The sequence below is a fragment of the Triturus cristatus genome, chromosome 7, assembly GCF_964204655.1.
Source record: "Triturus cristatus chromosome 7, aTriCri1.1, whole genome shotgun sequence".
NCBI classification, from domain to species: domain Eukaryota; kingdom Metazoa; phylum Chordata; class Amphibia; order Caudata; family Salamandridae; genus Triturus; species Triturus cristatus.
The window spans coordinates 1368783412-1368801217 of record NC_140590.1 but is presented as its reverse complement, the minus strand read 5'-3'; the positions used below and the strand labels follow the sequence as shown (position 1 = coordinate 1368801217).

The window sequence follows — 17806 nt, the reverse complement described above, 5'->3', positions numbered from 1 at the left end:
AAATCCTGCGGGTACGCGTAATTGTCCGTCCGGCTGTGGCAGGAGACCGGGTCTGCAACGCACCTCCGGCGCGTGGGGTGTGAGAGGTGTCCCTATTCGGGCGCCAATTATGTGGTAAATTTTAATTACCTAGACTTAATTTATGCGGTAAAATACAATACGAATAACTCAGTAAAAATAAGAGGCAGAATCCGTGGTATTCGAGGGTATAATAGGGTATTTATTCCTTACAAAGGAATGATGGTTCGAACCAGGCAATCGAGTTCCGTCACCACGAAGGTTCAGGAAGGGATCAGCAATACATTATTGACAGGTTAAAGTATATATAGTAATGCATTACAGTAAAGACAGATGCAGGAGGCGCAACAGCTGATAAGAATACACATACGTAATAGAAAAGGCGTTACAATAGGCGTGCATAGAGGCGTATACTAAAAACGTCATTATGATGATGACACAAGTGGGTGGATCCATAAGAGAATCCTGCAAAGTCAGCAAAAATACATGGCAGAGATGCGCGTGCAGCCGTATGACGTGTGATTGACGTGTAACTAGAGGGTGAAGGGAACTTGACATTTAGCCCTACATGAGGAGACAGAAGTCTGGGGTGTCAGGACAACCTAGTCCTAAATCATATCTAATATCTTGTGTTTAAAGAACTATATTATCTAGAAGGAAAAAGTCTTCTCGGACAGATCCTATTCTATACTGACTGTTAGTGCGTGTACAAGCGTCTAAGTGTCTACATGGGATGCGAGGGGGCATGGGCCTACTATGGTAACGAGAGTCATGAATTACTTGCACGGAGACAGTAAGGCCGGGCCCTTTGCTCTGCAGCTGGAGGGATGTTTACCTAAGCTACTTAGACAGGAATGCGTTTCTTGAGGAGCGAAACAGATAACTTGAAGGCTGAATACAGTTTTGGCGGACAACAGGCCGGGCTAGTCACCGTTAGCCGCTCAGGAAGTAAGACAAGGTTCATGGATACAGATGCAGGTTCAGGCTGGAGCATTTCAGAGGCAGAAGCAGGAAAAAAGCTCGATGGCAGAATTCAGGGCCTACCTTGCCAGAGCTGGAAAACGTGAAAAGTATACCATATAAAGACGGTGGCAAGGCATACTTAGGAACGGAATATCTGGCCCATTCATGGCAGAGTACATATTAACGTTGGACACAATTGTATTTGCGTCTTCATAGCTTGAAGTGGAGGGAACATACATGTACTTGTAGCATGTACATGGAGCCGTTGGGGTCTAGATAGGGGACACAATTGACCATAAAAATTCATATTTCCTCACAGCCCTCGTGAGTACGCGCTGAACCCCCCCAGCCCCCGTAAGTACGCGCCGAACCCCCCCCAGCCCCCGTAAGTACGCGCCGAACCCCCCCCCAGCCCCCGTGAGTACGCGCCGAGCCCCCCCCAGCCCCCGTGAGTCCACGCTGAACCCCCCCAGCCCCCGTGAGTACACGCCGAACCCCCCCAGCCCCCGTGAGTACGCGCCGAACCCCCCCAGCCCCCGTGAGTAGGCGCCTAAGCCCCCCCAGCCCCAGTGAGTACGCGCCGAACCCCCCCAGCCCCCGTGAGTACGCGCCGAACCCCCACCCGTGTATGGACACCAGTGTACGTACACACCGTACCCCCACCCGTGTATGGACACCAGTGTACGTACGCACCGTACCCCCACCGTGTACGGACACCAGTGTACGTACGCACCGTACCCCCACCCGTGTATGTACGGTGCGAACGGTTCGCACCGTACATACACGGGTGGGGGTACGGTGCGTACGTACACTGGTGTCCGTACACGGTGGGGGTACGGTGCGTACGTACACTGGTGTCCATACACGGGTGGGGGTACGGTGTGTACGTACACTGGTGTCCATACACGGGTGGGGGTTCGGCGCGTACTCACGGGGGCTGGGGGGGTTCGGCGCGTACTCACTGGGGCTGGGGGGGCTTAGGCGCCTACTCACGGGGGCTGGGGGGGTTCGGCGCGTACTCACGGGGGCTGGGGGGGTTCGGCGTGTACTCACGGGGGCTGGGGGGGTTCAGCGTGGACTCACGGGGGCTGGGGGGGGCTCGGCGCGTACTCACGGGGGCTGGGGGGGGGTTCGGCGCGTACTTACGGGGGCTGGGGGGGGTTCGGCGCGTACTTACGGGGGCTGGGGGGGTTCAGCGCGTACTCACGAGGGCTGTGAGGAAATATGAATTTTTATGGTCAATTGTGTCCCCTATCTAGACCCCAACGGCTCCATGTACATGCTACAAGTACATGTATGTTCCCTCCACTTCAAGCTATGAAGACGCAAATACAATTGTGTCCAACGTTAATATGTACTCTGCCATGAATGGGCCAGATATTCCGTTCCTAAGTATGCCTTGCCACCGTCTTTATATGGTATACTTTTCACGTTTTCCAGCTCTGGCAAGGTAGGCCCTGAATTCTGCCATCGAGCTTTTTTCCTGCTTCTGCCTCTGAAATGCTCCAGCCTGAACCTGCATCTGTATCCATGAACCTTGTCTTACTTCCTGAGCGGCTAACGGTGACTAGCCCGGCCTGTTGTCCGCCAAAACTGTATTCAGCCTTCAAGTTATCTGTTTCGCTCCTCAAGAAACGCATTCCTGTCTAAGTAGCTTAGGTAAACATCCCTCCAGCTGCAGAGCAAAGGGCCCGGCCTTACTGTCTCCGTGCAAGTAATTCATGACTCTCGTTACCATAGTAGGCCCATGCCCCCTCGCATCCCATGTAGACACTTAGACGCTTGTACACGCACTAACAGTCAGTATAGAATAGGATCTGTCCGAGAAGACTTTTTCCTTCTAGATAATATAGTTCTTTAAACACAAGATATTAGATATGATTTAGGACTAGGTTGTCCTGACACCCCAGACTTCTGTCTCCTCATGTAGGGCTAAATGTCAAGTTCCCTTCACCCTCTAGTTACACGTCAATCACACGTCATACGGCTGCACGCGCATCTCTGCCATGTATTTTTGCTGACTTTGCAGGATTCTCTTATGGATCCACCCACTTGTGTCATCATCATAATGACGTTTTTAGTATACGCCTCTATGCACGCCTATTGTAACGCCTTTTCTATTACGTATGTGTATTCTTATCAGCTGTTGCGCCTCCTGCATCTGTCTTTACTGTAATGCATTACTATATATACTTTAACCTGTCAATAATGTATTGCTGATCCCTTCCTGAACCTTCGTGGTGACGGAACTCGATTGCCTGGTTCGAACCATCATTCCTTTGTAAGGAATAAATACCCTATTATACCCTCGAATACCACGGATTCTGCCTCTTATTTTTACTGAGTTATTCGTATTGTATTTTACCGCATAAATTAAGTCTAGGTAATTAAAATTTACCACATAATTGGCGCCCGAATAGGGACACCTCTCACACCCCACGCGCCGGAGGTGCGTTGCAGACCCGGTCTCCTGCCACAGCCGGACGGACAATTACGCGTACCCGCAGGATTTCCTGTATCTCCCTCAAGCCAACGGGGGCGACTGAGGCTGCGATCAACACCCAGACGAGGCGGTGAGGAGTGCGGAGAATCCCGACCAGAGCCTAGCTGAGAGAGCAAGATCCGAGGTATACAGAGGCCCACCAGATTCCGAAGTTCCGAAGTATCTAAGTCACGAGTCGAGTCCAGTCCAGTTTGGTCTAGTCCAGTCCAGACTTCCGAGGCCTTCCGTTCCGTGCTTCCCGGTGAGTACCGTTGCTGAGGACGCATCTAGACGTGCACATTAGTTTGTGCCGGTCAAGACGGGTCTAGGTACACAGACCTAGTCTGCACTGTTTTAGCAGTGTATCTGTACTGTTTAGCAGTACATACAGTATATTTAGTATTATGCAATTAACTAGTTTTATTCTAATTATTATTGTTCGTTCTAAAATGTTTTGATATGTTTTAAATGTCGTGGTATGAGTGATTGTTCGATCTTCATTATTGTGTTTATTGTAATTATTGTGTTCAAAAACCGAGTAAGAATTAAGTAACAAGGTTCAGGATGCCGTTATTTTCAAAATTAAGACAGATAAAAACTAGAAAAGGGATACTCGAGGAAGCTGTTCCTATCCCACCTAGGGACACTCCAGGGTACTTTATGTACCATAAACATGGCCTAGATGCCGTATTATATCTTGATCTATGGGTGGACTACACCAAGGATTTGGCAGAGAGTCAGAGATGGCCCGCTGCTGGAACATGGGATGCAGATTGCATCATGAGAATAGAAGAAGCGTTATGGAAAAAGAAAGCCAGACAGTCACAGAAAGATGCCATTGAACTATGGCGTAAAGAATCGCATAGGCGCACAGAGAAAGCGCTCAGAAAGGAAGAGAAAAGTAGGGAAGATTCAGAAAAGGCCCGAGAAAACATATTAATTGACGAAGGTACCCGAATAAAAACAGAACAAGTAGACAGACAACGAAACACTCTTATGAATGGTATGTATCCTCTTCTGGCCGAGGGTTTGCCTAAGGCCACTTTGGAGGTACCAAAAGATCTGCCACCTCCGTTACTCCCGATTAAAGTACATCCCAAGACCGCAAAAGACATTTTCCTTTCTTCCTATTTAGACGATGCAGCCCCCGAATATGCTAATGGTGTGCAGCCACGCACACCACCCGTTAACGACACTCAACCCCAAAATCAGCTGCACTCACCTCCGCAGCAACAAACTCCTACTCAAGTTCTAACAATTCCATCTGTTTCTACAGTCCTTCCTGCCCCGACACTCTCTACCCTGCACCCAACAAATCCTTTTGGACTTGGCACCTTAGGGGGTGCGACAGGAGGTTTTTCCACGCCACCGCCAACAACTAGATTGACTTATAGAGATTTAGCATATCGACGTACACCCCAAAGAATATCAGACAATATATTAAACGAGCCTCTTTCCGATTGTAGATATGATCCAGTGCCAGGAAAACACGACAGAATGTTGCTGTCTTCAGTACGTTTGCGACGAGCTGCAAACTATTTAATGACGTTACCAGGAATGGTTGAACATCTAGACAAAATATATCGCTTTATCCAATCAGGGCAAGGTCCTGAAAGTACTGCCGAAGCCATGGAATACCAGAAAGTAGACATACAAAAATTACTGTTACGCTTTTTTATAAACTGTTTGATCAGAAATAGAGATAGGCCTGAGGTAGATTCGGAGAAAATGCAAGCACTTACCAAATGGGGTCAGAATATAACAGACGGGAGACATGATAAACAGAAGTGTATAGAAGCCATGTGCCGAAGGATCAGAAAAGAAGTAGAACGAATACATGAAAACAGAGTAGAAGCAGATAAAACTGAATCAGAGGAAGAGGAGGAGGAACAGTCAGAAATGAACACAGGACAATTTGAATTACCAGCTAAACAAATGATAGCTTATGTAGGAAAAGGAAGATCTTTTAATAAAACAATACGTCCGATACATCCAGAATGTAACAGAATTTTTCAAACAGTTATTACAAATCCAAGGACCCCTGAACACTTATTCCAGGCTACTGATAAATTACTTCGAGAACGAAGGGGGTACCATGTGCTCGATTCTATGGATGAACAAGAATTAGCCAGGTCAGCAGTACAATGGGCTGACAGTTCTGAAAAATACAGTGATGATGCGCTAGCACACACGTTTCTGAATCTTGCCCCAGACGAACAACGTTTGGCTAGTATATACATGATACAACATCTCCTTATATTATATAAAGGCCAACACTCCGATCCTGGTCCCCTACCTGATATATTGATAGAACTGCTCATGAATAAATGGAGAGGTTTAGGTACCGATCTAATTAAAGTAATTCTAGAATACAGACACAGATATAGTGCCTTTTTGTGCCCAGAACATGATCCAGCTCCTTCCATGGAGAGAAACCCGTATTACATAGACAGACAGAATCCCTTACGCGAAGTACACCCAGTCAGGAATGATGACAATACGTTTAGACGCGTGTTTGTGTACACGCCCATAACCAAAATAGAACTATTGGAAATGAAAAAATTAGTGCCCAGCCATGACAAAGATCCAGCAGGTTTTCACCGTGAACTAAAGGACATGTTACTCATGGGTGATTATACCTATCCTGACATTATGAAAATATTGAAAGTATTAGTGCCTGCCGGTATTTATGAGAAACTCAAGGAAAAAGAATGGGAGGTGGGAGACCAAAAGATTGATTGGACCGCATTAGAAACTGAAGAAAATAACCGAACTGCAGGCGTAGGGCTTGGGGACAAAACAAAAGCATTGCCAGGTCTATTAGTACAAGTATTGCCACGTTTGTTAACTACGAAAAAGGAAGATTGGGGAGCAATATCAGCCTGTAAACAGAAACCCGAGGAAGACACCAGTGATTTTTATTCCCGATTTGAAAAATGTTTTGGTATTAATAGCGGCCTGAAAGCAAATAGTGAGTCATATCCACACCTTTTTGTAACAAAACTAGTCGAGAATTCACTGCCGCAGGTTAAAAACAGAGTATTGAAAGTTGAGAGCACTTGGCAAGCTAACACTCCTTCACAAATGTTACAAATGTTACAGTATCACCAGAATAGAATTAGAGAAGAACAAGAACACGAACAAAGGCGTATGAAAGACACGAAAATGAAAATGCTTGTCGCTCAGTCAGTTCCAGCTGACGGTCATAAAAAGGGTGCGACACAGTCCAGTAATTCAGCGGTTCCCGTTAAAGGGACATGCAACTATTAAGGGAACATACATGTACTTGTAGCATGTACATGGAGCCGTTGGGGTCTAGATAGGGGACACAATTGACCATAAAAATTCATATTTCCTCACAGCCCTCGTGAGTACGCGCTGAACCCCCCCAGCCCCCGTAAGTACGCGCCGAACCCCCCCCAGCCCCCGTAAGTACGCGCCGAACCCCCCCCCAGCCCCCGTGAGTACGCGCCGAGCCCCCCCCAGCCCCCGTGAGTCCACGCTGAACCCCCCCAGCCCCCGTGAGTACACGCCGAACCCCCCCAGCCCCCGTGAGTACGCGCCGAACCCCCCCAGCCCCCGTGAGTAGGCGCCTAAGCCCCCCCAGCCCCAGTGAGTACGCGCCGAACCCCCCCAGCCCCCGTGAGTACGCGCCGAACCCCCACCCGTGTATGGACACCAGTGTACGTACACACCGTACCCCCACCCGTGTATGGACACCAGTGTACGTACGCACCGTACCCCCACCCGTGTATGGACACCAGTGTACGTACACACCGTACCCCCACCCGTGTATGTACGGCGCGAACCCCCAGCGCGATGCGCAGGGGGTTCGCACCGTACATACACGGGTGGGGGTACGGTGCGTACGTACACTGGTGTCCGTACACGGTGGGGGTTCGGCACGTACTCACGGGGGCTGGGGGGGTTCGGCGCGTACTCACAGGGGCTGGGGGGGGTTCGGCGTGTACTCACCGGGGCTGGGGGGGGTTTCGGCGCGTACTCACGGGGGCTGGGGGGGGTTCGGCACATACTCACGGGGGCTGGGGGGGTTCGGCGCATACTCACGGGGGCTGGGGTGGGGGTTCGGCACGTATGCGGGCACATGTCTCCATGGTTGCTATGGGAGTTCGGTCCGTACGGTGCATTTTCCATACGGTTGTAACATCGGACGCAAGGGACGGATCGTACTTGCGCGCTCGGACTTCACTTTTCACATTTGTACGTAAAATCGTCCGGGGATGTGTCGGACACTTTTTCCGACCAGAGGACGTGTGGGGAAATTTTCCCAATGCGATTCGTATGGACTTTTTCCCATGCGAATCGTACTTGGCAGTTTGTACGCTACTTGTACGATTCGTATGGTAAAAAGACCGGATACGAGTCGTACGGGGAAAATTTTTCCAGGATCGGAATCGGCACCTATGTCTCTTTTCTACACACTTCCTTCCTTCATTTTCTCCTGTAGCTCGAATGGGAAACAGTCCTTCAGTCATACTTGCGTCTCGCCACCTTCTCATTCGATCACAATAAGTTTCACGATCATTTGGCCGTCCAAACATATATCTATACCTACTGCCATTTCTCTGTTTTTCTCGCTCATGCATCTCATCTTCCCACTCAGTCAATGCCTCAAACTGTGTAGGTCTTGGACGAGTACTAATCCCATCCTCCTTTCACGTAGGTTCCTTAAAATCGCAAAAAATTAAATGAACAATGTTCCGGAAATGCTAAAACTCCATCTTCCTTTGTATACTTTGCCCAATTGTCTAACCAAATGCAAGTATGGTAACCATATTTCGCAACCATGAAGGATGCGGGTGTCTTTGTTGGAGGAAGTAACTGTTCTTCCCTCGTCACAATCTCTTTGTCTTTCACGAACCACCCCTTTATTTTACTAAATAGGGATTTCTTCTTCTTTTCGGCTGAATGATGATACATCTTCCTCTCTTTCGTGAACCCCTAGGCTTTTCGTCAAGTATACGGTCTCTAGTCCAATAGCAGCGCAACTCACACTAACGCACCAATCCTGGAGCGTTTACGTCCCCCTGTACTTCTCCCAATCCTTTTGTGGCACACACAATAATGCACCAATCAGGGCGTTTCTGCTGTTCTGACCCACTGTCCAATCCCAGCGCGGTCTTTCTGACGTCAGCAGTCGCTGCAGCAGCTCCTGCTCCTGTCTCCAGTCTACCCCTCCTTTACAAGACTACTCGGCAGACTTTGTTTCAATTTTACGATACTGTTAGTCACAACATATAAACATCTCCATTGTCTGCTACGCTAACCACAGAATAGCAATAGACCTTTCTCACGAGAATTCTGCCTTTCCCGAGAGCAGCGCTTACCTCTGCCCTACTACAGAATCATTTACTTCCATTGATAAAGTAGCACATCCCTCTACTTTACCCTTCCATCAAGCATCAATTAACTGTTTCTCCGGAATTAAGACACATAGTTGGAAATGCAATGCTCCTGAGAAATAAAACCAGAGTTTCACAATTAACCCGAATGCTATTTCATTCACGCACTTTCACACAAGAAATTGTAGTTCATTCACACAGAATCCTGTGTTTTCCGAGAACAGCGAACAGTCTGTCCTACTACAGAATTATCACATACGTTAACAAAGCAGTGCTTACCTCTACTTTGTCCTTCACTCAAGCTCAGAGAACACCTGCTACTTTTTCAGTGATAAGCGTTATCGGTATGCCAATTGGTTTCCTGGTACTTAAAACCAAAATTTCACAGGTACCCTTCACTATCATACGCACTTCTTTCACACAGAAAATGTCTCTAATAGCAACACACAGCGATGTCACCGAATCGAACCCAGACAATGTGACGCGCAACTTCAATTGTCACACGTTTTTCCCGTGTTCCTACGGGCTACCACAATCCCGTCTTTCCCGAGAGCAGCGCTTTCCTCTGCCCTACTACGGAACTGTCACCGACTTCTTACATCCCAGAAGCCATACAGACTACATAAAACTCAATACATCTTCAACATATAGTGTTAGTATACATATCAATACCAATCAACAATCGATAAGCTATATACAGGCAAAAATCATCAAACCAAAACAATAAAAACCATCATCCTGCTACCAGAAAAACTGGTGCAGTTCAGGTTCCTCAATTTCCCTCTACTTCCACGGACAGAATGATTTCTCAGTCACACACACACACACACATCATACGCTGGTGGGGCCCATAACACCAACATTAATTCTATCAAACTATCCGCGCCTATAAAGAGACAATTAGTTCCGAACCACACTGATTTCCTTGATGGAAGAACCACTTTCCCTGAATCACCCTAACAATTCCTCCATCAAATGGGTCGGTCGAATCATTTAGCTGTTTATTAGTTCAATGATACCTTAACACCCTAAATTAATCAATAGACATTTCAATCAAATAATCACCCGACACATTAATTCAAATAATGATTTTCTTTTATCTAATTTAAATGCAGGTTAAACCTTAATAATGCAATATCATCTTTTGTCATATTTACCTATTCTGGCTAATTGTCGTTTTCTAAGTCAGAACTGGTCCTCAGTAAATTCGTCAGAGTTCTGTTCTATCATGTAGAGTCACCGTCCTCTCCGTCAGCATAAGGATCTTTTATCATTGGTTCTCCGTCAGCAGCTTCACCACCAAACATCTTTAAACACCTCTCTGGTCTACCAATATTTATACTAAAATTTACATATCAAATGTTACATTTCTCATTTCACAGTACTATGATTGGCTGAATTCAAATCAATCTCGGCACATCAGGATACATTTTTCAATTCTTCCAATGCGGTAAAAGTCTCAAAGCGAATGTATGGGAACGAGTAATCTGTGGTCCTAAATGTATCAGTTCGTAGAGAACAGGTCGGGTTCAACAGTTCATATATTTCAATTGCAACATTTTCTTCACGTTCAGGGGCATTGGCCCCTCGCCCAGGGTAGTCTTCATGGGCATGGTCTGACGGGTCACACAAGGGACACGGTTGAAGTCAGTGCAGGCGCCTTTCTCTATTGTTCAAATGGTGAAGTAATGTACTTTAGTTAGGCTTCAGTTGGCGGCCATCTTTTGGTAGGCCAGAATAGTCAACTTAAGCAAAGAAAACACAAAATCGTAATTAATACATGGAAATGATTAAAACAGTGTTATTCCCTTGCTAATACCCTTATGTGTGTGTATTTATCTAGCCATATGCAACATCCAAAGCCATTAATGCTGGTTTATTAAAGCGCAAATCACAATAACATTACATAAGCAACGTTTATCATTTTAATATGCATACGAACTTAGTTCACTTATTATTTTAGCCATGCAAATGCATTCCCACGTGTATTCTTCCTGTTAATAAGGTTGGTTTAGTTCTTTCACATAACACTATTAATCATTATAATTATTCATTAGTTATTTTAATATAAACTTATATAAATGGATTGGATATATAAAAAGAAAACATTTTACCCGCTCCATCAACAGGGCTATCTATATCTAACATCTATCTATATATAACATCACTAATCTATGCGCACATCGCAAGGCTGCTATCTAATATAAAAGGTAAACAATCCAATAGATTAGTATAGGAGGTACTTTTGCTGACAACAAGGGTCCTGGCATACTGAGAAATAACAAGCAGTGGTCTGACATCTCGTTAGGGGTATCCACTTCGTGATCAAGACGGGGTCCTTCACTGGGGGTATTCTTGCCTCTCCACCTACACAAACTCTAGGTACACTTAGAGTAGGGTTTGCATAGTAGGAGTACGCCAGATTACTGTTTTGTTTATATGCCTGCATATATACAATTGTTTAGCACCAGGGTAGAACTATATCTACTATATCCGCTTTTGGTGCTTGTAATCACGTTTATTTGCTTCTGTCCACTAATCACTGCACCACACGTATTTTATGCAAGAATAAGTTTGTTTTAATGAATATTATTGAAAATGTCCCACTGTGTATTCTCAGTGTATAACTGAGCACGTGTGACTGAGCGAAACGTTCTGTACTGTTTACACAATCCCTGAAGGAGCAGGGTTGTCATGTTCAGTAGTTTCCAGAAGCCATTTGCTCCCTGATAGGTTAGAGGGCTTACGGTGGCACTGTGAGCTAGCTGGTCTCTAGGCCAACATATCCTGCGGGGGAGTCTGGAATCAGTCTAGACACCAAGCCCTTAGGTTACATTGTCCAAATAATGCGCAGATTCTAAGGGTTAGTAGGAACTAGACGACATGGTACTGCCATCGTTTGTTAGGCTCCTATTTAACAGTCAAATCTGAGTAGTTCAGTTGTGCTCTCTTAGAGACCCCCTACTCACATTTAAACTGGAGACATCCGTAGTGGGAAGGGAAACAAATTCGCCTCAGCTGAGTAGGCATACCCTATGGATTGGCTGTAGGTTAAATAAAGCTTGGAGGATTAGAAGTTTCCACATTGTGCGCACCATAGCTCAATAAGATTTTAACATATATACTACTGCTGTAACAATGATCGAACAAATAGATGTGGACGTTGGAGAACAGTTAGTTAGACTAAATATTTCAGAAAATTGCAGAGTGACAAGATCTGGACCTCCATATTCATTCTACCCATTTGAAAACCTGGCATGATTCTGGCTTGGGGGTAGTTAATCAGTTTATTATTCAGGGGAGGATGATTACCTGGGAAGAAGTTCAGGACAGATTTTATGGCTGTAATTCATTCAAATATTTCATTTCTTTAATAAATGTAATTTTATACCTAATAGTTCCCCCTCAAAGGCAGCCACCGCCTTGTATTCCTCAAATATTAAGTGGGGTCGGCAATTGGTATCTCTTAATGCGAACGCAAGATTAATCTCCATTGGTCCTAAACTTTTTGGAGAAAGTCGCCTCTAAAACTCAATGTGTTTTTTCATATCAGAAATGGCAAACAATATCTAGTACAGAAAATAAGAACCTTAGAGCTGCCAACTATAAAAGAATGGCTTTTCTTTCTCACTGGATGGCCTACTATACTCCAAAGGCCCTAAATAAAATCTATCCTGGGGTTCAAAATAGGTGTTTTTGCTGTTGTACCCCATTAAAAGGGGGATGGAGGCACATATTTTTTACCTGTCCTAACCTGGGAGTGCTTTGGGAAGTTTTTTGGGGGGTATTTTAGTCGGGCGATCCAAAAAACGTATGCTCCAATAGCAGAAGCTGTCCTGTTCGCTACAACCAATCGGGAGGCCATATTGTCGAAATCTGAGGGGCTTTTTCTTGCTATTTCAATGTTGGTCGCTCGCTCTCTAATTTTACAAAATTGGAGATCATTGGAAGTACCTGTGTTTGAGAAATGGCTAAACAAAATGAAACGTACTAAAAAATTCGAAGAGGCTTATGCTAAACGAGTGGGGGAAATTAATAAAAAATTCTCTGACTTGGAAATATCTTGTAGAATGTTAAATTGAGGGATGTTAAATGCAATCTTGTTTGGTTCACGATTCTATGTCGAGGTTTTTTAAACTTCTTGAATTTTGCTTAATAAGCTGTCGAAAGAGATATACTAATTAATTAATTTTGTCGGTCTGTATTCTAGGGCAACCACTTTTCTTTCCTTGTTGATTTAATGTGTAAATATGAATTGTCTTTCCTGAAAGCTCTACTCAATAAAAAAACAATGATCGAACAAATAGATGTGGACGTTGGAGAACAGTTAGTTAAACTAAATATTTCAGAAAATTGCAGACAGGCAGTGAACATGAAATTGTTACAACATGGCCTCCCGGCAACTTGCAGAGATGTTACCTTCGTGGGTGAGGCACATGAAGCATTCAGAACAGAAGTATTTTATTCTTGGGTTAAATTCCCACCTGCAGATGCACACACACAGCTATTTCATGAATACATTGAAGATGAATCACCTGATGAGTATTTTCCATACGTGGACTTAGAAGTCCTATTGACTCACCAAGAGCACATTAATTGGTTTAAAGACACCCAACTCCATACCACAAAGCATGTGAGACTTGGTCCGCTCATAAGAAAAGGAGCGACCCAGCCAGTCTTAGCTTCATACACTGAATCCAGACGTTGCTGCCTTCACATCAGCAGGAATGCGCAAACTTACTGAGATTTAGTAAAAATGTACAAAAATCTAACACAATACGTAATGAGAACATTGACAGTCAATCCTGCGGGGTTTGCTCAGGCTATGCAACCACACATGGTCACTACTGGTACTAGCCCACAAACACTGAGGTGCCGATTACGATCCGGTAAAAACCGGGTACGAACCGTCGGTCGGAGCGTTTCTGTACGAATCGTAAAAAACACCGACCGACGAAAATATACATACGAATGTGATCCGGGAATGCTGGGACGTGACTTCGGGACGCTCTCAGGCAGCGTTTCACGACCCAGGAATTACGATTCGACCCGACAGCAGTCCGGACGGCAATATTTTCACGGCACCCAAAAAGTGCCGGAAAAGCGAAGTAAGGCGCGAAACGACCAGAGTAGGTGGCCCGGTACGCACCGTACCCCCCCAGCCCCCGTACGTACGTGCCGACCCCCACCAGCCCCCGTACATACGCGCCGACCCCCCCCAGCCCCCGTACGTACGCGCCGACCCCCCCAGCCCGCGTACGTTCGAGTCGTACCCCCACCCGTGTATGTACACCCTTGTACGTGTCGAACCCCCCGTGTATGTACACCCGTGTACGTTCGAGTCGTACCCCCACCCGTGTATGTACACCCTTGTATGTGTTGAAACCCCGTGTATGTACACCCTTGTACGTGTCGAACCCCCCGTGTATGTACACCCTTGTACGTGTCGAACCCCCCGTGTATGTACACCCTTGTACGTGTCGAACCCCCCGTGTATGTACACCCTTGTACGTGTCGAACCCCCGTGTATGTACACCCGTGTACGTTCGAGTCGTACCCCCACCCGTGTATGTACACCCTTGTACGTGTCGAACCCCCCGTGTATGTACACCCGTGTACGTTCGAGTCGTACCCCCACCCGTGTGTGTACGGTGCGTACCCCCAAGGGTGTACATACACGGGTGGGGGTACGACTCGAACGTACACGGGTGTACATACACGGGGGGTTCGACATGTACAAGGGTGTACATACACGGGTGGGGGTACGACTCGAACGTACATGGGTGTACATACACGGGGGGTTCGACACGTACAAGGGTGTACATACATGGGTGGGGGTACGACTCGAACGTACACGGGTGTACATACACGGGGGGTTTGACACGTACAAGGGTGTACATACACGGGTGGGGGTACGACTCGAACGTACACAAGTGTACATACACGGGGGTTCGACACGTACAAGGGTGTACATACACGGGTGGGGGTACGACTCGAACGTACACGGGTGTACATACACGGGGGTTCGACACGTACAAGGGTGTACATACACGGGTGGGGGTACGACTCGAACGTACACGGGTGTACATACACGGGGGTTCGACACGTACAAGGGTGTACATACACGGGTGGGGGTACGACTCGAACGTACACGGGTGTACATACACGGGGGGTTCGACACGTACAAGGGTGTACATACACGGGTGGGGGTACGACTCGAACGTACATGGGTGTACATACACGGGGGTTCGACACGTACAAGGGTGTACATACACGTGTGGGGGTACGACTCGAACGTACACGGGTGTACATACACGGGGGGTTCGACACGTACAAGGGTGTACATACACGGGTGGGGGTACGACTCGAATGTACATGGGTGTACATACACGGGGGGTTCGACACGTACAAGGGTGTACATACACGGGTGGGGGTACGACTCGAACGTACATGGGTGTACATACACGGGGGTTCGACACGTACAAGGGTGTACATACACGGGTGGGGGTACGACTCGAACGTACATGGGTGTACATACACGGGGGCTCGACACGTACAAGGGTGTACATACACGGGTGGGGGTACGACTCGAACGTACATGGGTGTACATACACGGGGGGTTCGACACGTACAAGGGTGTACATACACGGGTGGGGGTACGACTCGAACGTACGGGGGCTGGGGGGGTACGGCGCGTACGGGCTGGGGGGGGGTCGGCACGTATGCGGGCACGTCTCCATGGTTGCTATGGGAGTTCGGTGCGGACGGTGTTTTTTCCATACGGTTGTAACATCGGACGCACGGGATGGATCGTGATTCCGCGGTCGGACTTCACTTTTCACATTTGTACGGTAAATCGTCCGAGGACGTGTCGGACACATTTTCCGACCCGAGGACGTGTGGGGAATAATTCCCAATGCGATTCGTATGGACTTTTTACCATACGAATCGTAATTGGCAGTTTGTACGGCACTTGTACGATTCGTACGGTAAAAAGACCGGATACGAGTCGTACGGGGAATTTTTTTGCCGGATCGTAATCGGCACCTGAATGCCATTATGGGAAAGGTTCCCACCAGTCTGGAGCAAATCCCGTTTTAGGTAGCACAAAAAACAGCACAGCTTGAAGCAGTTTTTTCACATACGGCCTGCAGGGAAAACACAGAATACTGACAATTTGCTTGCCAATGGGGATGGCTCCCCAGTTGAAAGATTGTGCCACTTCAGGTGCAATCTTTGCTGCCGTATATAACAGAACGCATGGTACCCCTTCAATAGCAGTCATACCAGATGTACTGAAAAGGTTCACAGACAGAATATCGAGTTTTCAATATCGACATACACAAATTTCGAGTTGGAAATATCATGATACAGAAATATCGACAGCAGGAATATCGTGGTCACGAATATCGACTTTAAGGCACAAAAAATCGTTTTTGAAAATATCGAAGTTAGTAACATTGTTTGCAAAAATAAAATTGTTTAAAAAATTGATATTGTAAAAGTATGTGATCTATTTTTTGTATAAGTTTTGCTTTTGTTTTTTAATATATGTGTACATTTTTTAGTAGTTATTAATTTTATGTTAATTACATTTTGCGTTTTTTAGTTCTGTAGAGGGTTGTGGGTTTATAGGGGAATAGGATGGGAAGTAATTTAATTATAGTAAATTAATTAATAATTTGTATTTATTAGTATTTATTTAATTTAGATTTTATAATGTTAATTGTGGAAATTAAATTATTAATAATTAATTATTAATCGGTTCGTAATTTTTATTAATTAATGAATTAATGAATTGATAATTATGTTAATTGTGTTATTTTTTAGGAGCGAGTTGTGGGTTTAAAGGGGAATATGGTGGGAAGTAATTTGCTTATAATCAAATTATTAATATTTTTAATTTTTTAATTTTTATTTAATTTATATTTTATAATGTTAGTTGTGGGAATTAAGTTATTATTCATTTTTCCTTAATTGGTTGTTAATTATTCTGAATTAATTGGTAATTATGTTAATTGTGTCATTTTTGGGTTGTGGTTTATAGGGGAATAAGGTGGGAAGTAATTTATTTTTATAAATGTATTAATGTTTTTTATATATTAATATTTATGTAATTTATCATTTATAGTGTCCATTGTGGGAATTACTTTATTAATACGTATTTATCAATTGCTTGTTAGTTATTAATAATTAATTAATTAATTGGTAATTAATGATGTTAATTGTGTCACTTTGTAGGAATGGTTGGTGGGGTTTATAGGGGAATAGGGTGAGAAGTAATTTATTTATAACTAGTTAATAATTAATCGTTAATTAATGGTAACTAATTAAATAACAATTAAATGTGACAATTGTGTAATTAATTTGAGAAGTGAGTTGTGGGGTTTATAGAGGTAAAGGGTGGGAAGTAAATTCTTTTAAATTAGTTAATAAGTTGTTAAGTGATATTAATTTAATAAATTACAATTAGTTATAGAAATTGAGTAATGATTTTTAGGTGTGTGTTGTGGTGTTTATTGTGGTAGAGGGTGGAACGTTTTTTAGGTTTGATTAATTAGTTGCTCATTATTATTCATTCATTAATTGATAAATATTTATGGTAATTGTTATTTTTTATTTTGTGTGTGGATTTTAGTTTTATAGGGGTAACGTTTGGTCAGTAAATTAATTTTTATCTGTTTCAATTTGTTTTTTAGTTAATAATGTTTGTTAATTTGATAATTAATCAGGTTAATTATGGAGGTACACTCTTTGAAAAATGTAGATGTGTATTGTGAATTGTGTGGTGTTTTTAGATTTTGTTAACATTATAATATGTTCCTATCTTTTGTCATTTTTAATATTGGTTTATGTTTTTTTGTTTGTTTTTTTAACACCTTTTGTAGTGTAGTTGATATTCTGTTTGTTTTTACTTTTGAATTGGCTTAAGTTGGAATATTAATTATTACTCCTTCGCTATCCAACACTTTCCCTGCGG

At 44.7% G+C, this 17806-nt stretch overlaps 1 protein-coding gene across 1 annotated transcript in view; it reads right to left on the bottom strand.

The window, feature by feature from the left end:
* Nucleotides 1-17806, bottom strand: part of LOC146812075 (extracellular calcium-sensing receptor-like) — a 242944-nt gene that overhangs the window by 106645 nt on the left and 118493 nt on the right. The window contains exon 5 of the mRNA XM_085615122.1: nucleotides 553-568. Within this exon, the coding sequence (XP_085471248.1) occupies nucleotides 553-568 (16 nt within the window). The remainder of the gene's footprint in view (nucleotides 1-552; nucleotides 569-17806) is intronic.